The sequence below is a fragment of the Athene noctua genome, chromosome 10 (assembly GCF_965140245.1).
Source record: "Athene noctua chromosome 10, bAthNoc1.hap1.1, whole genome shotgun sequence".
Lineage (NCBI taxonomy): Eukaryota > Metazoa > Chordata > Aves > Strigiformes > Strigidae > Athene > Athene noctua.
Window position 1 is genome coordinate 19,387,450 of NC_134046.1, and position 27,069 is coordinate 19,414,518.

Below are 27,069 nucleotides of genomic sequence, written 5' to 3' on the forward strand. Positions count from 1 at the left end.
TACTTCAGGTTATTCTAGACCTACTCTGAAAACAGATTTTTTTTCATTCCCCCAGGTTGTACTTTGTGGTGTTTTCATTATGCCTGGATAACTGTTATTTTTACAACATTGCTTTAAGACAAGTTTATATTGTCCCTACTTCCCATATGGGGAGCAGAGGAATAGGGTAGACTTCTAAGAGTAAAAGTATTCACTGAATTTTGAGAGCTCCATGTGCAATATCTCAGATGCGAGTGTCTTGTTTGTGGGATTCCCCCTGCCAGCCACCCCCCTTCTCAGCTCATGGAGTAGCAGACTGCACTTTAACTCAAGCCAAGCTTTTTAGACCCTCTGTTACAGATGGGTGTGCCCCGGACTTTTGCAAACGAGGCTGCAGTTCAGGCTTCTAAGAAATGAGGTATAGGCAATTAGTGACTACCTGTCTGGCTAAGCTGACTTCCTGAGCATTGCATGAGACTTGTGAAAGGGAGAAAGGTAGAATGCAGATTTGTGAGAGTAGCATTCAGCTGTGGTAACCCACAAGACCCTTCTCTCTCATATCACACTTTCCAGCTTCTATGTAAAATGAAGAGGAGGTGGGAGAGGCTCCAGATAGCAGTTCCTGTCACTCTGCATCGACTTGCATCCTGATCAGGTTCAGGTTGTACTCTGACTGTTGAAAGGATGAAGTTGAAGAGGGAGGAGTAGTGTATAACAGTACTGTTTAATACATCCATAAAAGGGAGCAATATTCAGGTTATTCAAGCACCTTAATCCTGGAATTCACTCGTTAGGAAGTCTGAAAGGGCAATTTCAATCATACTATGAAATCTGTATTTTGTTTTTTTTAATTATCACAGAGGCCTTTGATAGCAAGAGCAAGATAACCTAATGGTTCTTTTTTTCATCAGCAACATTATATTACATATTTCTTGAGGATGTATTAAACGGTTCAGAGAAAACAATTTAGAGGAACAGAATGATGAAATTTCTAAGTTATGCTGTATGCACAGAATTTATATTATCAGGATTTATTACAGAATTTTTATTATCAGGATTTATTACAGCCTTTGTCATCTATGCATTGGGGATTCTCAAACAATTTGTGCCAAAAGCACCTCGTTGCAGTAAAACATGAGGAAAGTGATGTCCAGAGACAGTTTTTGTCCCAAAAGAAGTCTCTGACCTAGAAAAGAATCTGAGATCCCTGAGTCCAGTCTCTTAATGGCAAGAGAGGAGACTCTTAACCATGCCAGAAGCAGTTCATATAGGCAGCATGCATATGTACATTATTCTGTCAGAAAAATCCATGGTGTAATCTTACAGGCACTTCTGAGGGCCATGAGCTGCAGAAAACTTGCAGTCCATGCAACATGTAAAGACTGTGTCGCACAACAGCTCTCGATAAACACTTCTCAAATTCAGCTGCTGGTAGGGTTATTTTTACTTCTACTATCAATCATTTCCAATAAAGTGTCACTATTCTTCCTCTCTTTCACTGAAGCCTCTGCGGTGCAAACTGCAACTTGGGCCTTGCCTGCTTTATTGCTTTTTAAATTATTTTCCCCCCTCAGGAATATGCAAAGAAGAGGATTCAGCTTTCATTTCTTTTTCTTCACTTTGTTTTATAAAAGTTACCTTATTTGCCTAGACTGGATCAGAACTTCAGTATTTTGAACTGCCATGCAGGCACTTCTAGGTGTGTGTATCAGTTATAACAAACACTGCAAATGGTCCTGGTGGGAAAATAAGCTATATAGGCTGTGTTTTCCCTTTAATTTTTAGTGGTATGGTTTTGATAGTTTAGCTATGTAAAAGAATATTAATGTATCTTAAAAATCCAAACATCGCTTGGAGTTTTTAAACCCGCAGCCCTGCGTGTTGTGAGCAGTGGAAAGAGTCCGTATTAGGGTATCGCGGGAGAGGCAGGAGGCTCTGCGTGGGCTAGGACAGAGGGAGGCAAGGCACGGGATTGTGCTTGTGGTGTCTGCTTTCTTTCATGTGTTAAATTGGTAGGGCTACCACAGTGAGCTTCTATGCTAACTTTACCCAAATAATAAAAACTTGGAGACAGAATGTCTGATCTAAAGATATAGTAAATAATAAACACACACTGAACACAATAGATTATTGGTAATAAGGGAATCTATGGCAACAGTATGTATAGGCTAACAGCATGGAAATTGGCAAAGATGAGAAGAGGAATGTGACTATTGTGACTGGGTATCCTGAATTTTAGAATAGACATCAACAAATGTTTTTTTGAAAATTTGCATAGTCAAAGGAGATCTTGTTATTAAAAGTGGCCTAGATGATATCTGGCTTGAGGAGTACTGCAAGAATCTACAACACTTTATAGAGTATTTATAATGTATAAATCTGTAGTCTTCAAGTGTGATAGTATCTTTGTTGAATGGAACCTTTAAAGTTCACCTTTGAAGTACCAGAGAGCATGGCTGGATCCTGGGTTTTAAATATCCTTCTCTCTTCGGCTTCTACCAGATATTTTTTGTTTTGTACCTTCTGCAAGGTATGTAAAACAAGTGGGTGACTGTGTCTATGAGAGAACAAAGCTATTGCAGGTACTGCAAAACAGTAGGGGATTCATGGTTGGCCATGAATGTGGCCATGAAGGCCTGCTGGGTTGTCTAGGGGAACAGAACTCAAATTGGGGGTAGCATTTATTTAAAAGCTTCCAAAGACATGGAGGTTCTGCAGCTTTAAAAGTTGCAGTCAGGCCTTTTTTGGGCAGACCAAAAGGTGGGTTTATGGGTTGTGGCTTAAATGTCAGAATTTCAAGTTTCCAGATGTGTCTCTAAAGGAGGATGGTGAGCTCTGGTGCTCACTTCATTTGATGCACATTCTGGGATTGTTTTTTGTTTAGTTTAACTTCCCTAAATATTTGCTTAATTCAGATCTGAAGCTCTGTGCTTTATAACGCTACCTTTTTTTTCCCTCCCCCGGTGCTATTGTGGTGTAACCAGAATTTGGGTCATGAAAAATATGCGCTTAGTCATCTGAGTAAGCATTCAGGCTTCAGTCATGTTTCTGCAGCCAAGCCTTATTCTGTCTTTCTCAAAAGGCAAGAGAATTTTTCTTTTTGATACAGACGCTGAAACAGCCTTTATTAGAAATTGCCTTGGTAAGTATGTTGCAGAATTATGAAAAGGCTGCACTTTAGTATTCCAAGTCCTGAGTTCTTGTGGTCTTTTCACCTAGGGCTGACAGGGATAAGTGAGCAAAACAGGCATGGGTATTTATGTAACAGTCCTTTGGAGAATGAGCAATATTTTTCCAGTAGTGCTTGCTATGTCAGTGTATGTTCTAGAGACTAAGTACAGCTATCACATGGCATCCCTCAGAGGCCCTGTGAGTGTCCTGCTGTGCAGCTCTCCAGATCTGCCAACATTCATTAAACTTGTTTTAGGGGTGTCTTGTTTTCTCAGGCTCTCTTCTGAATCCCCTCACACTTCATGTAGTGAGTGCATTACTGCCGAGGAGGTTTTCTTGCTAAGGCTCACCTTTTCCTTTCTTTTGCGATAATTGTTTTTAGAAATACCTCCCTTAAAACTGAACAGGAAATGGAATTTTGACTGCGTGAAAACTTGATCAAATATAAAAATTTGTATTCCCCATATTTAGAAACACTCAGGAACTTGTAAACCTCCTCATGAGAAATGAGAATAGCCATACCCACCCCAAAATAGACAGTGGTTCCCACTCAGATAGGGTCTGAGAAATTCAGGCTACGTCCCTACTTTCCTGACTTGTTTCAGTAGTGGAAACTGGGGGACATAGCACACTGCAGGCAAGCAAAGAAGTCTCTGTAGGAGCTGTAAGGACTCAGGGAGTGAAGTGGAGGACCCTGATCTGACTCAGGCAGAGCAAGGATCTGGAAGTGGATCTGCACTCAGACTTAGTAGGCAAATCAGCTGTTGGTCATCTGATATGTAAATGCAGGATCTCCTGATGGTTTTGAAGGGTGGTTCTCTCCAGGACCTAAGTATGTTTTTCTACCAATCTGTTGTATATTTTCATGTGGAAACTTTTAGTTTTGACTAAAATAGTTCTAATCTTGCAGTTGGAGATACAGCTCGTGATAGATAATTATGAATTCTGGCAGAGCACCCCCCCATGTTCAAAATATCACAGCTTCTTACTTCAGAATAGTCAGCTGCGAAGAAGAAACTGAGACTTCAGGAGCTTTAAGGTATAGTGCATTAAGGTTTGAAAAATGTCTCCAGATTCTGCCATAGTTGGTATCATCATTTAGTATTAAGAAGTGTTTTGAAAGTGATTGTATTTGACCTGGTTGAGCTTGTACTGCATAGTTGTAGAATGAGAACGATACATCACTGTCTTGATGTTCTTTCACCGGACCTTCTGGGATTCTCCACCCTCACCCAAAACAGAGCAGTGAGAGTCAAGGAGCTTGCAGTGTAAGGAAGCTGCGGCGCTCTTCGGAGCTGGGCTCTTGCTGGTTGTGAGCAGCCCTTACAGCTTCCATTAGTAGCTAAAGGGAGGCAGGAGAGTTGCAAGTGTGCCTGTGAATTTGGACAAAGAGCCCCCTCCTTCATCTTAGAACATATGATTATCAAATGGTGAAGACAGACCAAGAGATGGTTTCTAAAAGTTTTCAAAGTGTCCACTGCTTGGAAAAGTGTTATGAGGCCATATATAAATAAATACGCAAGCATTTTTGGTGATAGAAAGTTAACCCATGAAAGTTGAAATCACCACCACCTGACAGGTCTTGGACAAAATCCTGCATATTCAGCAGGTATCATGCAGGTCTTGCGGAGTGCTGCATGATCAAAATCTGCAAATTTCCCTTACCCTTCCTGTCTCCACTTGATGATCTGTCTTCCCGACTGATGGGAAGAGCATCATGGCTGAGTGCCTTCTCCCCTTGCCACTGCCTGCTGTGAAGTGTTGAATCAGCTCTGTTGAGAGACCAGCAGCTGCACGGCTCAGACAATCTGTTTCTCTGTTAACATGGCTTTAGTGAGGGTATGTTTTCCTGATTCCCTGATGTGTCACATCTAGGAGAATGATACCGGATGGTACGTTGCTTCTGTGAAATCATCACCACAGAATTCATTAACACTTTCATGGGGCAGCTGTTTCCATGGTACTAATGTTAGTTGGAATTAGGCAGGTGCCTTCAGGCCAGAAAGATCTTGTGAGTCCTTTTTAACCATTGCCCCAGCTTTCTCACTCCCTCCTCCCCCTTCCTCAAGCCCAGGCTTCTCTCTTTCAGGCATGCTGACTTGTGGAAATGAGCCAGCGTTGCAGTGTACCACAAGCAGATACTGCCGCAGGGAGAGGGGGGTAAAGACAGTGTCTTAAGAGAGGGAAATGGATCTCTGTCTCAGCTTAGAAAGATTAAAAGGTTTGAAATTCCTGGAATAATTTTTGTTCAGCAGTGCTTTTGCTACATCTCATTTTTCTGACCCCTGTGCAGTCCTCAGCATGGTGCTGCTTTAGCCCAGACATCAAAACATCAGACTTCCAAATATTCTTGGGATCCTCCTCCTCTTCCTTTTGCATGTGTAGTCATGAGGCAGCCAACACAACGCAGCAGCAGAGAGGAAATCTATTCAGGAATGTGAAGGAAACGTTCTTGATTTTGACAAAAATACACCCTTCCATTTAAGCTGCTCTCTTTTACCTTTGTGGTGTCTGATGGCTTTCTGTCATCTGGTTACAGGGAATGTGAAGCAGTTCTCTCTAACATCTGTCAAAGAAATGGAACATGAATGTTGGGGAGGGAGCCCTCTGCTCCCACCTCTCACTCCTCAGCCTATCCTGGTATAGGGAAAATCTTTAGAGGGAGACTAGGTGGCTAAAAATGAAATAAAGTGGGCAGCAAAATGGAAAGATGTTCCCTGTCCTCTGGAGCTTAGGGGAAATAAAGTCAGCTTGCCTGGAGTAGCTGGGAGCAGTGACTTGTTGGGGGCTAGCAGAGGTTCTTGGCTGTTGAAGGAGAGCTTCCAGGGCTTTGGTGCTTGGCCAGGCAGGGTGGGATCTGGGTGGGCTGGGCAAATAACTGGACAGGTTTGGATGAAGAAGAGGAGCTGTGGCTCAGGATGGCTTTAGACTGAAGGATGAGGCATTTATGTGTTGAGGGGATCTTCCTTAAATGCAGCTTACATGGTATTTCTTGAAGGTTTCTGAAAGGAACGGGGAAGGACTGTTGGACTGTGTATGAACTAGTAGCTCCCAGCTGTGTTCTAGGAAGTGTGTGTTTTCCAGTGTCCTGGATATTAAAGAGCACTGAATCAAGTAGTGAGTGCTGTAAGGCATTAGCTGCTCCAGGCGTGTGCTGTGGGGCTCAGGAGAAAAGCAATGTTTTTGATTGCTGGGTTCTGATGCTCTTCTGGTGAAACAGAGCTCTAACCCTGGGTGGCTAAACTAGTGCACCAAGCAGAATGAATCAATGAGAATTGCAACATAAATAACAGTTTTACTGCACTCTCACTTGCTTATCTTGTCTCCATCTGTTGAATTCCCCCTTCCCCCAGTTTATTTCTTTTCTCTCCTATGTAATAGTTTCCTTGACTTTAGAATATATATTCAGACGAAATAAGCACAAGAAGTCTTAAGAGAGCAATTACATTCCTCTTTCTCTTAATGGCTTCCTTTGCGTTTCTAGCCTCTGCTGAATGCTGCGTGGTTTTGTTTCCATTCACACTCACACCATTCTCTGTCATATCTTTGCTGTGCACAATAAGCAGTTCCAGGGATCTTCATGCCCGAGGGATCTTTGAACCATTAACTGAGCTACCTACTGAGTTGTGACTTAAAAATAGATCTTTTCTTGAAAATGCCAACAGCAGAGCTTGCACAAACATGAGTGTGAAAAGATATATAGTGGTGATTTGAAGCACTAGAGAAATCTTACAGATGTCTTTGCTGAAGATTTTAGGGGTTTGTTTCATTTTTGAAGACAAGTTCCCACAGGTGACAGCTTTCAGGAGTGAGTGTGTGACGTTATGCTGGCCAGAGTCACTTCAGTTAGATTCATAAGAACTGGATTAAATCTCAGTTTCTCTTCTGTGAGAGATGTGAGGTACAGTTGCTGTCAGTGCCACTGATGTCTGGGATTTACTAAGTCTCCCCTTAAGGTAATGCTTAAAGGAAGTAGATGAGCCTTGTGGAATAGATGAAGGAAGATTTGAGACTTCTTTGTTTATTTCTGGGTTCTTGTGTTTGGATGATTTCGTAATGCTTGAGATGGATGGTGCAACAGAAGAGAGAGACACTGCTTGGCCTGGTAGGTTATGTGACAAAGTACAAATGTGGGTGTAGAGAAAGGAAATGTGAAAGAAGAGGAAGAACAGCAATATATGAAAAATAACTGGTCTGGGGTGGCATATCGCCAAGTTATGCATGCATGGATGACAGTCTTAAATTCATGTGGAAGGAAGGGGAAGTCAGCTAAAAGGTGTGTGGGCAGTGGTATGAGAGGACGGGTATCTTCATTCTGAATTCGCTACCGAATGGTGGGGCTGTAGAGGAGAACAAAGCTGGGGGTGGGGGTGGGCGGGGGAGCCCATTAAGGTATTAACTGTCAAAAAGAAAGACTGGGGTGCAGAACAGAGTAAAAAAACAGATGCATGGGAAGTGCTTACAGCATGAATCCAGCATGTGCTCAGAAAAGCCTCTGTGTGTTGGGGGAGGATGTCAGATCCTTCCTGGGAGTTCTTGAGTGATTTAATCTTCATGACTGTAGTCACACATGCAAGAAATATAGAGAAAGGCTGGGGGGCAGCACAGGTTCCTCTTGGAGGTACTGTTATATGTGCTAATGAGATTAAACATGTTGATAATTTTTGCCTCTGCCTTGTTCAATATTATCACTTCTGTGTAAATTTTGAAAGTGCTTATTAGCATGAAGACTGGGAAAGGGAACATCAGACTTAGATCTTCTCAGTACCTTTTTCTGGTCTGTGTCTTCTGCCACATCCTGCTCCAACAAAGGTGTGCTGTGCCTTGTTAATCTTGGCATCATTGTCCTGCCATCCCACACAGCTGTACAGGTGGGTTTCAGGGCAGTTGGCACTGAAATGAGCATTAGCACTCTGAATACACATCTGTGATGTTTGCTCTTTTCACTTCTTCCTGTGGAAAATACACGTAGAGTGCAATAGCTATTACTACTAGAGTAATTAGGTACATTGTTAGAGATGGTTGTGTGTTGGGTTTTTTTTTAAGAAAAACAGAAGTGTAAGACTATATATATAACAAAAATTTCATATCGTTGGGAGAGGGGGTGTTAGGAGTGGTTAAAATGGAATTTAGCAGCTATGGCTGTCAATATTGGGAAGTGTGTGAGAAGGTCCCATCCAAGCAAATACACATTCCATCCCATTTCATGACCAGGGAAGTGCTAGTATGTTTTTTGGAGGTATTGCTGCATCACAGTCATTGCACAGGAGAAAGGCAAAGGTAAGGAAATACAACTGGCACATAAAACCCAAATGGGAGAGTTTTTTGTGATGGCTATAGTTCTTGTGGAAATCTGCATCTCAGCCTCAGCTTGGCCCCCAAGACAGGTATGACTCCTGTGCAGGCAAGATGTGTCCTCATTGTGGGAAATTTCACTGCAGCAGGGTAGCAAAACTGCTGGACATAGTTCATGTCTCCAACTTCTAAGTGATATTTTACATGCTTTGATTCAAGCATATAAAGGTGTTAGATACCTGGAAGATCACAATTATAGTCTGGAATTTGTTTTAGTGTTCTGTGAGTAGCTAAAGTCAAAGCAGAGGGAGAGTTTGGTGGTCTCATGATCCGAGGAAGTGCCACGGTATTTTGTACTACTGGAATTTTTCTTAAACAGCAGTTTCACAAGAAAACTCTATTACTTTTCACCAGCCAAGGGTTGAGATATATGAATTACTGAAGCAGTCACCTGAATCCTTGTTATCAGAATTTATGAACTCAGAGCTGGCAGGAGTGAAGTTTTTGTTGAGGGGTTTTTTTTCCTCTTTTTTTGCTTTTCCCTTTCAAAGGCGAACTTCATATCAGACACTAGAGTGAAACTATAAAGTAAAAAGTGTCACAGTTTCCAGCTGGGATTTTAGATTTCCTTTTCCTCAACTCAGAAGTTTAGGAAGACTGAAAATAGTGGTAGAGGTTCCTTTTTTTTTTTTTTTAATTACAGCCCCAATTTATTGTAGGTATTTATGCCATATGAGGTTTTGGAAAATTTGGCATTATGCTGGTAACCCAGGTATGCTATAGGCAGAGCAATGTTGGCATCTCAGGCTGAACATCCCACAGTTTAGGTGTCGCAGCTGCTAAGTGTCCTGGACTATGTGCATGCAGGCACTACAGTCAAAATCTGTTCTGAGGAAGGAGACAATGTTTTCTGGTAGTGAAGAGCATCTTAGTATGGAGCAAATCCATACCAAGGTCCTACAGACCAGACATGAAAAGAGTGTGAACACAAATTCTGTGGTTTGCCTTTTTATCCTCCATTTCTGCCAATCCCTGGAGAAAGAGGAGGTTTTAAAATGAAGGGTGGAAAGACCATTAGAGCATGTCCCAATTTTGTTTCATTTCAGATGGTCATAATATACATATTAAAGAATCAAGGAAATAAAGGATATTTTGTAGTGTGTCTGGGTTTTGGAAGGGGCTTTGCAGCAGGTCTCCCCAGATGCTGAATATCAACTGCAGGTAGTGAATGCAGTCAGTGCTGGCTAAACTGCAGCGTTTTGTGGTAGAAGTTGTCATAAGGAGAAGGTAGAGAGAGGAGCTGATCTCTAGGCCTTCTTGTATAAACAATCATTTGAGGATGTTCTTGTCTGGTAACAGCATGTTAGTAGCTGTTGGTGATTTACTTTTCTCTTAAAATACGGTTACAATATTTTGAATAAAGTAGAAGCCGCATGTACCTGGTTTGTAGCCTGTCACAACTGAGTATAACTGGAATCTTAAGGTGCCAGTAAGAATTATTTTCCATCCACACAGCAGAGAAAAAGCAGTATTAAAATGCAAAGTAATCTTACAGTTGTAGCAAAATACATGGCATGTTTTTTATTTAAATCTATATATACCCCATAGTACTGAATGTACAGTTGCATACTTCTGGCACTGCAGTTCAAATAGATTCATGTAATGTTATCAGAGTATTTATCAGGACGGTAGCTTTTCTTCATGGACATTTTTTGCTCATTTTTGTACCCGTCTTTTATGCTAACCTCACGTGTGCAAGGGGATACCTTTGAAATGTATACTGGCTTACTGCTTTGCCATTTCAGTTGTATTTGCCATATCTCCACTAAGATTTATGAAGAAAGACAGTTGACCTTTGCAGAGTGAATGGCTAGATGCATGTCTAATTAGAGAATTAATAGTGGTATGTCTCATTTATTTACCTCAGGTTGTACAGTCATATTGAGTGCCTGGTGGTGATTTGAATATTGCTACAATAAATAAAATTCAGAACCACACCAAAGTTATTTTTTGAGAGACCTAGTTGATTCACTGCAGGAGAGAGGCTTAGAGCAAAATAATATTTATGTGGTGTGCGCTCTCTGGGGATGGAGAAGCAGGAGTGCTTGGAGAGATAAATTCTTCAGCAGATTTGCTGTATGTCCAGTGGGCAGACTCTTACAAAAAAGCACATCTCTCTCTGTTAACCTGTTCTTTTTATCTTTGTCTATTCTACTTTCTCCCGTTTTCCGCTTAAAACGTGTGCTTAAAAAATTTGAAGCCTAGTGTGAAGCCTTGAAATTGGTTTCAGAGTGTGACTGACACCACATGCAAGAAGTCCTCTCTGAGTCCTCTTCATTCTCGCTTGTGCTGGCACGATACCAAAGATCTGTTGTAGCTTTTGCCGTTTCGAAGGATAAGCTGAGTAGAGATTGGAAGACTGGAGAGAAGAGGTGGATAGAGAAGGGTCCCACAGTGCAGACAGTAAAACCTGATACTCAGTAGGTTGAGTGAAAAGATTAGATACCACAGGCAGGAGTGTTGCAAAACCGTGCTACTTGACTGTTATTACTGCCTATTATTAACTTGGAGAAGCCTACCTCTGGGACTGGCCGTGTACCCAAGCACTGATGGAGATGCTGGTTAATGCCAACTGTGGTAGAAGCTTGGACAGCTCTCAGGAATCGGGATGACAGTTTGGTTCTGTGAAGCCTCCAAGCAGATTTAATTTCTAGTAGCCTAAACTGGATTTGAAATAAAAGCAGAAAAGTGAAAGATTTAGTGATGACCCACTACCTGTGCCTACCCTGGTTTTATCCCTTGTCTATAGACTGATGCTTCAGTACTAAATCATTGGAGCAGAAATGTGTTCTATTTTTTATTTTAGGAAAAAAATTCAGTGCTTTCTTTGAGATTTGCATGTGTGGATTTCCCTGCTTGCTGGGCTGCCATTGCAAAAAGACACGTGCTTCTTGCTGCAGCTTGACTGACTGGCAGTGCTGATGCATGAAGAAGAAAACCTTGATAATCTCAATTCCTTTAGCATTCTAACACAAAGAATGCTTTATCCCTTAGAAGAGATCTGGAAACAGGTAAAGATTGTTAACATTGAATAGATGTAGTGCAAATAATCAGGATATAATAAAGAAATGTTCAAGATAGCTTTTTTCTTTTTTTTCTTTTTTTTTCCCCCTCTTTTTGTAGCAGGGAGGGAAGAGATGAAAGAAACATTATCCAAGCCTCCTTTTGCCATCAACCCCTCTTGAATAAAGAACAACTGGAAGAGCTGCTCTGCAGTAAATGGTGTTAGTTTCTGTGCATCAGCGTGAATTCCAAGGCTTATTTGTAGGATTCAGCATTTTTGTAACAGCTATATGCAAAAAGAAAAGAAAGCAAAATAAATTAGACATTTATCCACTTATGCCTGAGCAGAGACTTTTTTTTTTCAACTAGATAAATAAATAAAGCTGTATTTAAGTGCCTATATATCAGTATTACATGCTGAGGACCACTAGGATTGAAAGTTTCTGCTGGTCCCATTTCTGGTTTAATAATGGGAAACCTTCCTGTGAGGAAAATGGCATAGAGAGTATAAAACTGATTGTTCAAGGGGAGTTCAGATTCTGGAATTGGTGCAAGTAAAAGATGCTTGCAGTGTCAAATGCTGCTTTAATGTGGCATGTGCATTAGATGAGACCTGAGCCTGTAACTGTTCTAATCTAAGCACTGTTACTATTTGGAACTAGGAGAAACTGCTGAAGTTTTAAAATAAATAAAAAATTATATGTGGGAGTCTTCATCCCGTATGTAGGGAACAGATAGCAGGTGTAACGGTTATCTGTAATCTGCTAGTGCATGTTGAAGAGAAGGACACAAAGTCATTGCTTCATGCCCTCAGCCTGTTTCAAACCTGTGCCCATGGATATCTTCTCTCTCTGTTACAATTTCAGAGTCTAGAAAATCACTTGCCCCTCCCTAGAGTCCTTAGAAGGCTATATCCTGTATAGATCAGACCATTAAGGTATGAGGGCTCCTGCTATTCTTCGTCACTTACACAACACTGAATCAATGGAAAAGCAATTTAGAAGATCCTGTGTCACTTTTTAGTCTTTTTTTTTTTTTTTTTTCTATCAGGAAATTCTGCACAGGGAGAAATTTCACAGAGCTGGCCTTCCAGGCTGCAGTTTTGCAGGTGCTCACTAACCTGAGTTAGGCCATTACCCCAGAACTGAAAGAGTTCAGACCTCCCTCCACTGCCCAGGCCCTGAATTAGCAGGGCATCCTGGAGTGTTCCTCAGAAACCGATTTCTTCCCTCTCCAGCTTTTTCAGATATCATGTTGCGTGTATCACAGGGGTTTAGGCCTCTAGAGCTCTTGTACTTTCTTGCCTTCCATCGTCTCTGTTTTTGGTGATCTCCCTGTGAATAACATATGCTTCATCTTCTTCTTTTAGGCAGTGGTTCAGTAATTCTGAGCTCCAGCAAAAATACAGTTTTCTACTGTGCAGCTCATGTTCCAGACTATGTTGTCTGACCACACACATGGGCATCCTCTTGCTGTTACACAAAGGCATTGTGCATTGGATCACTGATACAGCTTTGTGAAAAGTTGGGAGATGGGCATGTTTCTTGAGTTTGTCCTGTTTTGAAGTTAGGTTGGTTCATGATCCTGCCCACAGCCCATCATGATAAGCTGTGACTCAGCTGAACTGTGTGGCAATTCTAGGGGGATGACTGGGGGCTTCCTGAGATATTTGACAGAGCTGCTCTTTCCTCAAACCAGCGTGAACCAGCAGTGCTGGAAAACTTACCTGAAACTCTGGGTTTGTTCACAGCGACCTCTATACTTTTGTAGAATGTCAAGGAACCTGGTCATAGTCTTACCAAAGCTATTGCAGTAATAGAAGCACAGTCTCTCTTCAGGCTCAGGAAGATGGCAGAATATCCATTTATGTTTTTTGCAAGTTTGTTAAATTTAACCGAAGGGCAAGAATTTCAGTCTGTGTTTCTAAATCATCACCTAAATTTTGTAGAAATTGGTGCTTTCAACCCTGCTTGGCTTTCATTTTACAGGTGTCTGCATCTCTAAGATGTCTTAAAAGGTATAGTTATGGCTTCCAGTTTTAGACATAAGGAAAAGATTTAATTTATTTTTAAGGCTCAGAGGAGAAATCCAAAGGTTAACAGTTGATGTATCAGATGTTGCTTGGTATGTGTATCTGCTCTTTATTTTTGCATTTCCTTTTGTCTGCTCCTCCAGGTGTCATTTTGACATGAGTACATTCAAGCCTGGCACTAAGGAGTATATGAAACTTGCTTGTAGGGGTGGAGAAAAGAAACTGCAGCATCCTTGTGTGTATCTAGATGCCTTGTAAAAGCTCTTTAGAGAGTGAGAATTCAATTCTGTGAAACAATTTTCATAAGCACTTGGTACAAAGATGAAAACCAACATCTCTGTGCACTGTACAAGCACAAAGTACACAGATTATAGTGCAGTTAACATTAATGAAGAGAATGGTTAACTCTAATTAGTAGCACAGGATAGGTGAGAAGGTTTTTGAAGCGTCCTGCTCAGAAATGGCATTAATCCAGTAATATCCAAGGAGTAAATCCTGTAATGCTTTTCTGAATGGCCTGGTTAGTCCTGAGGGTGTTTGGGCTTTATTGTTGCACACGTAATTTAATGAACTTTTTTAAAAGACCTCTAGGCAACAGCCCAAACTCAGAAGGGCAGAGGGGAAAATTCTGATAGACAGTTCTACTGAGCTAGAACACAGTGGCTGTGAAGGAAAAGCTTTTGAATGGACTGATGGCTGAAAGAAGTAAAGCAACTGCACTTGGACTCGCTAATGGGCTTTTTGTCCAAATTGGAGCCATCTCTTCCTTTAGGAAGCTATTTGTGTTGGAAATCAGGCCATAACCAGGCTGCAGCAGGAAGGAAGAGGCGGATAGTTAGTGATCTCAAAAGGGTGTGCTCTGGGTGCAGAACAACAGCTGTGGAAGTAGGCTGGCTGTGAGGGCATTGAACTCTGCAAGAAAGCTTCTTCAACTCCTTGCACTGCTGAAAATCTGGTGTCATGCTGGAGGCTTTGGAGCAGAGCTGAGGAGCCTGGAGGGTGGTCACCGTGGTGAAGCTTCCTGCCCGTTCAGCTAAGGAGCCAACAGCCCTCCTGAGGTCACTTGTCCTCTCCTGCAGCCTCTCTGTGCTTCACAAAAATACAACAGTGTGCACTCAGCAGAGGCATACTTGTCACCCTTTTCCTGTTCTCAGCCTGGAAAAGAAGAGAAGCCTCTTACCTTCTGTCCAGTGGTTCCTGAGCACTTCCTCAACATTTCATAAGGTGTTACAGGCCTTTCCTGCCATGTTACTATGTCTGCTTTGCTGAAAGTGATGTTGGAAGCAGCAACGAAGTGGAAGCTTTTTTTTCAGTGATGGAAATTGTCTGTATTGGGGTCAATAAAGAAATCAGAATTTGCTTCCTGTGACCTTTAAATCATGAGTTTCCCTGTATCAAGAGGTGTCTATGACACCATTTGTGCCTTAGCTTGGCAACTGGGTGGAAAAGCAATCTCATTTTCCTGGGCTGATTCATAGGTCCCTAATGACAGGTTACATGTTAACACTTGTTTTCAGCAATTATCATGCAGTTGTGTTTTGACTGGGACCTGTCTGCAAATATGAGTGAGAAGAGCTTCAGGCTAAAGCCCAATAGTGCAGCAATGATACTTTTTGTTTGCCTGTTTAAAAACAGTTCCCCCACAGTTGTTTCAGTCCTTTTCTAAAGTGATTAGATCAGAGGTGATTGTTCTTTGCTTGTTTTTTATTCTGTTTCAATGCATTTAACAATGCTTTATATAGCATCAGTTTTGTTGCTGCTCCATCATTACAATTATTATTACTATAGGGCATAAAGTATCAAACTCAGATCACAGTCGTATTGTGTAGGAACCGTATAAATGTGCAGTAAAGAGAGAGGCTCTGTCACAAAGTGTTAGTAGTGTCTAGAGAGACGAGGCAGAGAAGAAAAGGCATGATTCAGCAGTGTGTCCCTGTTGTACAAAAGCTCAGTTGCAGAGTCTGGTACAGAGCAGTTCTTCAAATGGGAAGGGACATGTTTCTTGTGTACAAGGTTGCAGGATGAGGAAAGATGAGCTCTTATCTCCCTTCTAGAGATTAGCACCTTTAAAATAAACTGGTCTTGCATGTGACAGAAAAAGAAGTTCAAGCATCTAGGTAGTCAGAAGTCCCTTTCTACCCTGATGGGGCCAGAAATCTGTGTAGTATTTAAGAAGCACATTCAGAGTCAGTGTGAAAGTCCTCATTGTTTCAAGTCTCACTGAACTTTAAGGATTTGCACTGCACCTGAGAAGTCTCTTTTCCCAGCAGCTGGGGGGGAAAGTGGGAGGGTTATTGTCCTTAGCAGAGGGATTCTCCTCTCTTTGCTGCAAACAAGCAGGAAAAAAATGCTGTTTCCTATCAGAGGCAAGTGAGTGGTCTGTCTCCGCCTCAGATTCAAAATCTCTCTTCACTGCCACTCGAGGTTGTTCCAGTTCCAAGTGATCAGTTATTTCTGTATTCCTCAATCTAGGAAGCTGGACAGCCCAGAGATGGTGAAAGTTTTGTGACGGATTGGCATCCTTTGGCTGAAGAATGTGTTAAGAGTAGCCTTTGCCACCGTCTTTGAGCTCAGATGCATGTATGTGCCAATTTAAAGCAGAATGATGCTGGCTCACTGACATTGCTCTTTCCTGTTTCTTTACAGCTCCTGTATGATAATCCAAAAGCCCGTCAGGAAGTAGAGTATCATTGGAGAGCATCAGGGTGTCCCCACATTGTCCATGTCCTGGATGTTTATGAGAATATACATCATGGAAAGAGATGCCTCCTCATTGTGATGGAATGGTATGGACCAGCAGCAGCCCCCCACCAGGGGCTTGAGGGGGTGGAGAGAGGGGGGAATGTGTTGGCTTAGATGAGATTTAGGTCAGCTTTCTCAGCAGCACGATTTTGGTTTGCACAGCAAATCTTTTGTTGTCTTTATGGAACTGTTAGGGAAATGTGTATCTGCTCCAGCCATCTTGTATGATGGAAAAGTGAGGAACCTTAACCAGAAAATAAATTTTCCTTGTACTCCATGACAATTGTCTAATTAATACAATCTTGAAAGATAAGTCTCTACAAATATGATATGCTTTGATTGTGATTGGCTTCCAATTTCAGATGTTAATCCAATGGTCTGACATGATCCTCTTTGCTACTATTTTGACTTTTAACTTTTCCTATTCTCTCCTTGATCTGTAATACCATGATTACTGCCTTCTTCACTGGGGATAAATTAATAATCCTTTTCAGTGTATTTGCTTCCTTCTTTCTTTTTTTCTTCATCTCCAATCCTTAGATAAAATAACACTACTGTCAGACTCCCAGTACCAGCATATCTGACTTCCCAACTATGTGTGTGATATTCCTTGTGACAGAGTACATTAAACTGAAAGCATCAAAACTCTTGTTTTGTTTTCTATTTATTCCATATCAGAATGTGCATTGATCCAAATGAGTGTGGTGTTTAGGAAGCATTGGCATAGAAGACAGCCTGTAATCTCTTCTAATCTGTTCCTGCCATGGTTCTGTGCACAGTCAGGTGTTAATGTGAACTCTTCTGCTCATATAAGGTGCGGGATTTATTTGTGTTCTTTGTTTCAGCATGGAGGGAGGAGAGCTGTTTAGCAGGATCCAGGAGAGAGGAGATCAAGCTTTCACTGAGAGAGGTGAAAAATTGCGAGTTTAATTTTAAAGTTTGTTAAAGATTGCTTCTTCCTTTGTCTGTGCCTTGCTTAGTTCCCTTGCAGGAATTTTTCTTTGATTTGATTTTTGTTTGTTTGTTTTAATTTTCTATCCAACTCTGTATTAAATAGTTATTTTTTAAAGTTCTGAAGTTTTAAAATCAGGAATTACCAGAACTGGCCAAGTTCAGGAACAATGTGTAAGGTTTAGAGGAAAATTCTTCATACAAATCTGCTCAGCTTCTTCATCTGGGAAGCACTGCAGCCTCTGTTACTCTAGTCCCTGGTCTCCTGCCAGACCACCTCTGACATGACCAATGCAGCTCCTACTGCGATTTCTCTTCTGGCTGTCCCTCAAGCAGCATCACTCACTGGGAACAGCTATATTGTTAGGTGATGAATACAATGAGCAAATCACATTTGATGAAACATCTCTTATTCAAGGGGTTTTGAGTACTACTTGAAAGGAAGTGTTATTAGCCACACTGTAAACAAGCCTGCTCATCTGTAATAGGAACTATGTGCAAGTTTAAAGACCTGCTATGAGTCAGTGGCAGAGCTTGCAGCACAATCGTCTTGCCATTTTTATTGTCTTTGCAATTTATTATTTTGCAGAGTATCACAGGTGTGTTTGACTGTGGTTCTCCTTGCTCATTCACAACAGACAAGAGCTTGTTTCTGCTCAGGAGTAAAAATGTTAGTGTTTGTAACTAGAATCATGACAAAATTATTATTAGAAGAAAACCTTACACCTGAGCTTGTAAATTACTATGACTGGTTTGCAAGTCTGGTATAGAGGCAAGACTTTTTCTGATCCTGTGTTTCCTAGCCTGGAATGAATCCTTTATGTGGTATGAGACTTGTGTAGAGAAAACAAGTGCTTATTTTCAGGAACTTTATTTGTTCCTCTCTAAAATACAAGATTCCATGGGGGAAACTGGTTCTGTGGTCATTAGTGACTCCACTCTACTAAAAATGTGATTTTTCTACATTAAATACCATTGTATAACATTCTAAATACTTACTCAGAAGCCATCTGGGAGTGTTAAACAAAAAAAAAAAACCTTCATTTTTTTCCTGAGGTAAATGAGCCCCGTTCCACTGGATTCCCCAGGTTCGCTGGCAGTTTATGTATCAGCCACAACTTCCCATTAGGAGCCAGGATTTTTGGCCTGGTCCAGGAAGGAGAAGGGTTGTGCAAGGTTTTATACAAAGAAGATGAGTGTTTCTGCCTTCTGATTTTCCTTGCCTGAGATTGTGTAATTTCAATCTCAAGTCATGTGAAAAAGGATTTCAGGTTACACTACAAGAATTTCTACCTTCTCTCTCACTACTGCAGCTGAGGTTTCTACCTATGCAGAAAACAGAGGATCGGGTTGAAGTTGCTAATTCTACTTTCTTGTCAAAGGAGATAATATAATGCTGATTTAATACATATAATATACTCTGTAGTATAATGGAGATAACATAATGCTTACTTAGTACAATGGGAATGTCACTCCTCCGTGCTCTGAAACCTCTCCCTGTGTAACTGAACTCTTCCAGACTTCACTAGTACTGATGCTGCAAGGCAGATCACCAACCACTAGAATTTCTCACTGGGGTTATGTTAAATTTTAGAAACGTACTATTTCCAAGGTGGCAGTTTGGGCTTTGCAGAATAGAACTGTTGATTTTGTTTCTCCTGAGGAAGAACTTCTAAAGACAGTGAGGAATTAAGATGTGACCTATCCTAAAATTACTATATTGTTATGTTGCTCTATTTTTAGAAAATCTGTTAGATCCTCCTATTACTCCTGAACTAGAAGCTGAAAGTTAAACTTCTGTTTCGGACAACCAAGGACATGTCCTGGACAATCAGGGATATGTCCTGGTTGGGGCTCCTTTCTCCACAGTCTTCATGTTGCTTGCGTACCTGCTCTGCTCTTGCTGCTTTTCTGGTGAGCAAATTAAAGCACAGATTTACAAGCTCATAAAAAGCAGGAGTCTCAACCATTCAGTTGCAGTGCCTGCTCAGGAGGAGGGCTGAGCAGCCAGGGAACTGGGGGGGTATGGTTGCCTGCAAAACCAAAACACAGCTGTTAGGGCTAATTTTAGGTTTTCTAGTCTTGACGCTAGCCCTGTATTCCAGCAAGCTGTTTGTAAGTCATAAGCATTCCCAAGCATGTCCCTGACTTACAGTGGGAATGTTAATGTGACCTTTCTCTAAAATTATATTTATAGAGGCCTCTGAAATAATGAGAGACATCGGAACAGCTATCCAGTATCTGCATTCAATGAACATTGCCCATAGAGATGTCAAGGTGAGGCCTGAAGGGGTGTGGGCAGGGAGAAAAGAGCGTAAGGCAGAAAAACAAATGGTCAGTGGTGGTTTAAATAGAACTAGGAGTACAATCAGATGGTCAAAGTGTTCCTATTCCTCTGCCAGTGTGAGAAGGGATCTGTTCACAACTAGTTTGCAACTAGTCAAAGGTCAGAATATTCATGTATGTGAATGCATTCCAGTTGTGTACTAATGCAAAAGAATCCGGTGATAGTTGGATGGTTAATTAAAGAGGTAGTACCAACTTGCAGTCCAGTTAATTAACCAGAAAATAGCACTGCCTGAAGTGAACTTGTACTAGATGCTGTACCTCTATGTATGGTCTTTGCCAGTTATTAGTAGTTTTCAGAATCATACCTGTCAACCCACACCACCCCCCGAAAAAAAACCAACAAAACCAACACCAAACCCCCCTTCAGAAACAGGAGAAATTGTAGGAGAAATAATACCAATTCCATGCATCCAACCCACTTTAATAGTATATGTAAATATTGGGAAAATGGGAAGATCTCAATTACTAGCATGTGGAACATTTTGCTTTATTAGCTAGTTTATACTCAGCTCTTGTTGTAGAGATTTGACAGGGTTTGTAGTATTGTATTTTGTTTTCATTCTGTAAAGTGCACAGCACAAGCAAAGTCAAGGTAGCTGCACCAAGGCATCTCTAGCGCAGCCATACGACAGTGTGATGGAATGTGCTGGATGGAGAGCAGGTCACATGATAGACTGAGGCATCTGATTGATTCTGCTGTTCTGAGTTTGTGCATTTTCTACAGATGCTTCTGTGTGTTTAGCTGGAGGGAGAACTGCTGTTTTTTGGTGTCACTGAGGGGTGTGTTTGAGGGTTCTTTAGGTAGGAACTAGAGAGTGACTTAACAGTTCAGAGACTAAAAATCTATTCACTTTTATGGAGCTATATGTCATTGTCTATCACCAGCACAGAAATGGAAGCGCATAGACCCAAACACCCCCACATACACTCAGTGAACTAACACAGAAATGGTTCAAATTGCTTAATAAATCCTAAATCCTGTTTTTTTTCATCAAGCCCTTCCTTCTGTATGTCCCTAAACACCACCAAGAGAGGGCCTAGCTTCCTTGTGACTGAAAAACTGGAAGACAAGTTTGAACAATTGCAGGTTCTGGAGATGTGCCGTTGTCCCTGTTCTTGTTTACAAGAGCTTTTACTTCCCTCTTGCCACTTCTGGCTTTGGAGGGCCTTTATGGAGCGTGGAGCAAGAGTGGAATCAACTCAGGTTTCACGAGACAGAGGAGGGGGGGAGAAGGAAGGGGGCTGTGTATCAGTTAATTCGGATGGAGTTATGTCAGTTGCTCCTTGAGAGTTTTATGACTTCTCTTGTCTTCTGCCTCAGCTACTTGAGTGCAGTACGAAGTGCTGTCAGATCAGCTGGTGGTGATCAGACAGAACAATCCTTGTAAGTGCAGTGACCTAGAGAGAGGTTCAAGAAGCCAGACTTGACCCTCATCGGACCTGATGAGACTCTTGTGATTTGCTCTCCTAAATACCATATTGAGAAGGGTGTTGATTCTTAGTCTGAGCAAAAATGCTACATGTCAGGAGGGAACTTTCTGCCTGGTGTGGTGGGGATGTGAGAGAAGTAAGAAGACGCAGATGCTGGTGGTGATCCAGGCAAGTGGGAATAGTTTGACCTTTCAGCTCATTAGAGACATCTCTTCATTGTCCAGTTTATCCTTTCTCTTGGTGACCTTTCAGCCTGAAAACTTGCTTTACACATCTAAAGAGAAGGATACTGTACTCAAACTCACAGACTTCGGCTTTGCCAAAGAAACCACTGTACAAAACGCACTTCAGACCCCCTGTTACACTCCTTATTATGTGGGTAAGTCATCTAAGATGCATTTCTTTTGTGTTTCAATCTGTCACCCTCCCCTTATAGCAGGTATGTGGGCTGTAGGAATGGATGGAAAATCTTCTATTGTGGATGTAATGCAGAGAGGTAGCCTGCAGAATTTAAACTGGGATCCAGCCCAAACCTAGTCTGGTTTCAGTACAGTTCAGTGCTCCTGCTTTCTTCCGTGGTTGCAGAGGAAACAGCCTTAACAGGGGATGCAAATGAGAATCAAGGAGAGAGAACATGTTGCTTCTGATTACACTTGAAGTAATCCTGATGTTTCCTCTGAATGATGCAATAAAAGCCATAATTTGAACTCAACTTCATGATTATTTGGGTGTTTCCTTGTAACACTTCCCTTAGCTTAACTAATGCAATAAAAGAGAATGGAGAGAGTATTTCCTCAGCTATAAAGCTTCTTAAAGCTGGCAAATGGAGGAATTAGTAATAAAAGACCAATGTGACTTAATTACAGCTGAATTTTTGCCTGCAATGTGTCCAAAGACAGAGCACTGTGTAATGAAGGCCACACCAGACTGTCCTTTATGCACTTATTTCAGAGTGTGTCCGTTTTGGTCTTTGAGTTAATAGTCATTCACTATATGGTATGACTGAGGCAGTCCATGCTTGGAATGTCTTTGGAGGAAAAAAGGACTTAATTTTTTTTAAGAATTGGTTCTCTTCTACGATGTAAGTTTTTATAGTTTTTTGTATTGAATACTGTTATTCACTGTTAGCAGATAATTACCATAGCACTGTTTTTTTTCTGATACTTTATTCTATATTTCTGTAAACCAGGATTAGTGATAAAACATTAAGAAATTTATGCATATACATTTTTATGCCTTTGTTTTTGTATATAGACAAGCTGACATTTCCCTTCTCAACACCTTTTTATAAACCAGCATGATTGCTCATATGTTTAGAGAATCATTTTCCTTACAAAATGAAGCTCCCTGCCAGTTCACCTGCCCCAGGGGAAAAAAAAAAAAAATCCCCTCTAAATGTATCTCTCTATAATTTTGCTCTGGAGGCCAAAGAAAAATACATTGCTCTGGATTGCTGGAGCTAAACACATTCCACCTAGGTATCGTTCAAAATTTTATCACAGCTCAAGTAGATCCTTTCTGTTCTGATTTCTGGAACATATGCTCCTGCCTCTTTCAGTGCAGTGTCTCCCTGTACACATTTAGCTATAGCTCCTTCTGCTTTTCTGTAATCTTAGTACTCTCTTAGGCAGAGAGACACTAAGGTGAAGAGTAGGGCATTTTGCCAGCTCCATTCCTCCTTTTTAAAGCTACATTAGATATGTTTAGGAACTGTCAATAGAAAATACTACCCAGTTCCTGCAATGAGTTGCATTTTTTTAATGCCTCTGATGTTTGTTGTTCAAGTGTGTGATGGAGATGAAAGGAAATATCTGGTACTCTGTTAATTTCTGGTTTTAATCTTTTTTAGCCCCAGAAGTCCTTGGTCCTGAGAAGTATGACAAATCATGTGACATGTGGTCATTGGGTGTCATTACATATATTCTGTAAGTATTTGGAAAGAGGCTTGATGAACAGAAAAAGGACACATCTTGTTAAATCTGCACTTACAAGTAATTAGTCGCTAGGATCATTCAACCTGCAGAAGAATATAAACTTATATGGGACTTTGAAAGGACTTTGCTAGTTATAAGAGTTCTTTTGTCCACTCTTACAGCCTGTGTGGGTTCCCTCCATTCTACTCAAACACTGGTCAAGCCATTTCTCCAGGGATGAAGAGACGAATTCGGATGGGGCAATATGGGTTTCCCAATCCAGAGTGGGCTGAAGTATCGGAGGAAGGTAACAATGCTTGCTGCTACTGATGAGTATGTGCATGGTGTGCAGTGATGGAGTGCTTGCAAGAGACTGTTTCTAAAAACCTGTCTTAGTTTTTGTTTCTCTTTCTTTTAGAATTTAAATTAATTTTTTGTAAGGTGATACAGAGAATGACTGAGAACTCAAATACTAGCCAGCAACCAAAGTATTACAGAAAGTAACTGACTACTGAAAACTCTCTTTCAAATTCCAGCTAGTGCTAGTGAATGCTGAGATTAAGCCCTCTGGAAACAAAAGTCTTTAATCCTGAGAAAGGAGACTGCCAGGACAGCTGCAATACAAGCTGAGTTGGAAGAAAGGCAAACTGTCTTAAGAACTCATTCAGGATTTGCCCTGCTTGGTGATACAGCCAGCAAGGATGGCAAGTTTTCATGCTAGGTTTTTGTGATGTGGGATCTTGCCAGCCACCACTTCAATCAAGGTCAACAATTTATTTTGTATAAGTCATTGACCAAAATCTGCTGCTGTTCAGCAGTGACCTGGATGGACTCAAACCAGTGTCCTGAAAGTGGATGTTTTTGATTCCCTCTTATTCTGACAGTTTCATAGACTGGAAGTCTCATCTGCCCTTCATATTAGAGAAAAAGGTCAGCAATTTATGGGCACATCTTTTTCTCTAACAAGCCCTTTAAATTGCTGTGGCTAACATCCTGTTATTGTCTGCTGTTTAGCAATAACAAATTATCATTGTATAATACTGTGATCTGTGGCATTTTAACCCCTTATTGGATCTCATGGCTACATATGCAGTATAGACTACTGAACATTAATAAAGGAAGATGTTTTACTTAGAGGTTTCTGGCTTAATATTTTGTCTGCCTTGGGTATTGTTCATATTACAGCAGTTATTAAAATGCTAGGGGAACAACTTGGTGAGAGAACGCTTGGAAAATTTGTAGGGTTTCTGTATGCTTGCCTGAATGAAAATAGGTGCCCTCTGGTTTTGAACCTATTAAGATCTGATAGTTCATGTGTATTCTTTTAGGCTGATCAGGCACCTTCAGCAGACTGCTTCTTTTTGCCCTCATTTGTACTGTTCTTTTCATAGTTTTCTTTATATAATCGTTGTGGTGTTTCATCATCTGTGGAGGCTTTCTCTAAATTGCCCTCCAGCTTCCTGTAATCATCTTAACAGGCTCTGTTTGTAGTCCCCTCCTTTTGTTTCCCTTGTCCATTTTAGACTCCAGATAATTTCTCCTGTAAAACTCCTTTGTGGCCTCTCTTGACAAGCTAAAGTCTCAACTTGTAGCTCTGGCAGCTTCTTACAAGCATTTAGTCATCTTGCATCAAATGTGTCTAAAAAAACCCTCTTATTCAGAAGTTTTTCTAGGTTCCCCCTAAGGAAGTTATGTGTGAGGCTTTCTAAATAAAGTCCCTTGAATGTAGTGTTTCCAGTCTGTCCACCCGCATTAATGAAACTCCGGTCTACACTCTCTTATCTCAGTTATTTAAGTATTCTTGCACTGGCAGATACCATGTTCACAGAAAGCTACTGCAAAGCCTGTTTGTCCAATCCATTTCTTTGACTTTGTCCTTTTAGTGGCCTCTCAGTCGTCAAAGAAAAGTTTATTGTCCTTTTTTTTTTTTCCACAGCCTGTACTAGCTTTTGTCTTCTATCATTTCTCAAAATATCAGTTTATGCATTCATTCAGCCTATACTGGCAAGCATGTCACCATCTTTCAGACAGGCAGCTTAACAGCTTTCTGTTCCTGTGTTTCTCTTTTTCTCAAGTTCTTGCTCTCAAAACAGTTGGTTTGGTGATGTAGATAGCATAGCTGGATTTCCCAATCCTTTGTCTTTCCTTCTTACCTCTTGTTTTGGATATTTTTCTGTTCTGCCTCTTTAAACATAGTAACCTACCGCACTGTACATGGCTTCTTAACATGGTAACAGCAATAGGTATGTGTTTTGAGTTCTGCAAAGTTATCTTTCTTCAGTCAGCAGGTCTTTGTGTCCTCAAGGTTACTTGAGTAGTAGACTACAGCATGCCATGTTGGTCCTGTTTTTCAGCCAAACAACTGATTCGCCATTTACTGAAGACTGACCCAACAGAGAGGATGACGGTTTCTCAGTTTATGAATCATCCTTGGATTAATGTGAGTTTCATATCTCTTTATACAAGATGAATTCTTACATGCAGAATTTACACGTAGCTCCACAAAGCACAGCAAGAGAAGGATGGTGATTACTGTTACTAACTTAATTAACCTAACGTGCCCTCCACAAAGGGTCATTTGCCTGTAGAACCACAATTCTTTTTGGTGTTACCAGAGGACACTAAGAGACAGACACCCACAATAGCGTCCTTGGAAGCAAAAGCTGAATATATCTGTATCTTCTGTGAGCATGCAGTCACTGTTGACTCTGCAGCATATGCATGTGTTACTCTCCTTAAAAATATAAAAATAAACTGTATGTACTTACTTCATCAGTGCAGGATTTAAAGAGCTATTATTGGTGGTCTCAGGCACCATTGTGCTTAGCTGTGTTAGTGTGAACACAGTCTTCTGCTTAGTGGGAATTTTCATCCTTGGTGGAGTTTGGAAATGCTGGGGGGAGGAGCAAGGGTCTCAGTGCCTGGTAAGAAACTGCCGAATAGCATGGTACACAGAGTTATTAATGGTCCCAGTTCAGGTTACGTTCTATGACTTGGTTGAATTTACTTTTCCTTAAAAAAAATGTTTTTTGGGAAAAAAGAATAAAAAACCCTAACAATACAAAATTATTTCAGACAAGAATTCCAGGAGATACCAGGCTGAGTTTCAAAGTATCATCTCTGCTTTGTAGGTGTCACTCAAAATAATACATTATACTTCTCTTATTTGTGCCTTAAAGGACACCAGTTTTATTCTCACTGCCCAAAAAATCATCAGCCAGGAACAGAATCACTTGAACTGTAGAATGCCCTTTTATCTGTGTATGCTGATCCTCAGAGGAAGGGGCAGAAACAGAGGCATGGTTAACAGTCAGCATTTCTGTAATGCCTGCTTGAAGATCTGAAAGCTCTTAGAATCATATAGTAATGTAGCTGTGTAACATCCTGATGAAGCAGATGTCTTCATTTACAGTTGTGAAATCTGAGAAATTAAGGTAACAAAGACTCTGTAGAACTAGAACATAACTTAGACAATGTTTCTAAGTCTTTTTTAACCAAATAAAAATGTGATCACTGTTCAGAATACCTCCAGCTTTAAGTGTTTGAAGACCCAAGAAGGAGGTGTTCAGGAGTCAGCAGGCGATGAATTTCACAGAATGAGTGCCTAATAGCTAAGGAAGCTACCACCTACAGCGACACATGTTACTTGAAATATGCATATAACCAATTAATGAGGAGGAGATTAGAGACAAGGTCTATAGACTCTGCTGCACCAAAGAACTGTGCTAGAATACTGCTCCTGGAAGCATGCTCTAGGAGCTGCAGATTGGCCTTTTTTTCTGCTGAAGCTATTGTTCCCATGAGGCAGAGGGAGGGAGAAGGAAAGACCAACATAGTGAATGTCTGTGTCCTTCCTTTTTCTAAATCCCTGAATGTGAACATGTATGGGGAGATGCCTTGCACAAGTAGTGGAGGAGAGTGCTTGTCTCTCCTATTTTTTCCTTCTTTTTTAATTAGATGGATGGCAGAAGTATTATTGTGGACTGTGCAAAAATTATCAGTTTAGATGGAGCACATAAACCTCTAGTTAGCTTGTAGATAAGATTTTTTTAACAAGGAGCAGCTCACAGCAGATAGGAGGGCACCTTCAACACCTGCTCAGGGGCACCACTAAAGCCAGCCTGCTGGTTTTCCATTTCTCTT

The 27,069-nt window shown here is 41.0% G+C and overlaps 1 protein-coding gene across 2 annotated transcripts in view; it reads left to right on the top strand.

Moving 5' to 3' along the window:
* The window catches only part of MAPKAPK3 (MAPK activated protein kinase 3), a 51,647-nt gene that overhangs the window by 20,229 nt on the left and 4,349 nt on the right, over window positions 1-27,069 (top strand). For both annotated transcript variants that reach the window (XM_074914294.1, XM_074914295.1), the window contains exons 3-9: window positions 16,187-16,326; window positions 17,128-17,192; window positions 19,431-19,510; window positions 21,266-21,392; window positions 22,863-22,938; window positions 23,109-23,233; window positions 25,281-25,366. In XM_074914294.1, coding sequence (XP_074770395.1) covers window positions 16,187-16,326; window positions 17,128-17,192; window positions 19,431-19,510; window positions 21,266-21,392; window positions 22,863-22,938; window positions 23,109-23,233; window positions 25,281-25,366 — 699 coding nt within the window. The remainder of the gene's footprint in view (window positions 1-16,186; window positions 16,327-17,127; window positions 17,193-19,430; window positions 19,511-21,265; window positions 21,393-22,862; window positions 22,939-23,108; window positions 23,234-25,280; window positions 25,367-27,069) is intronic.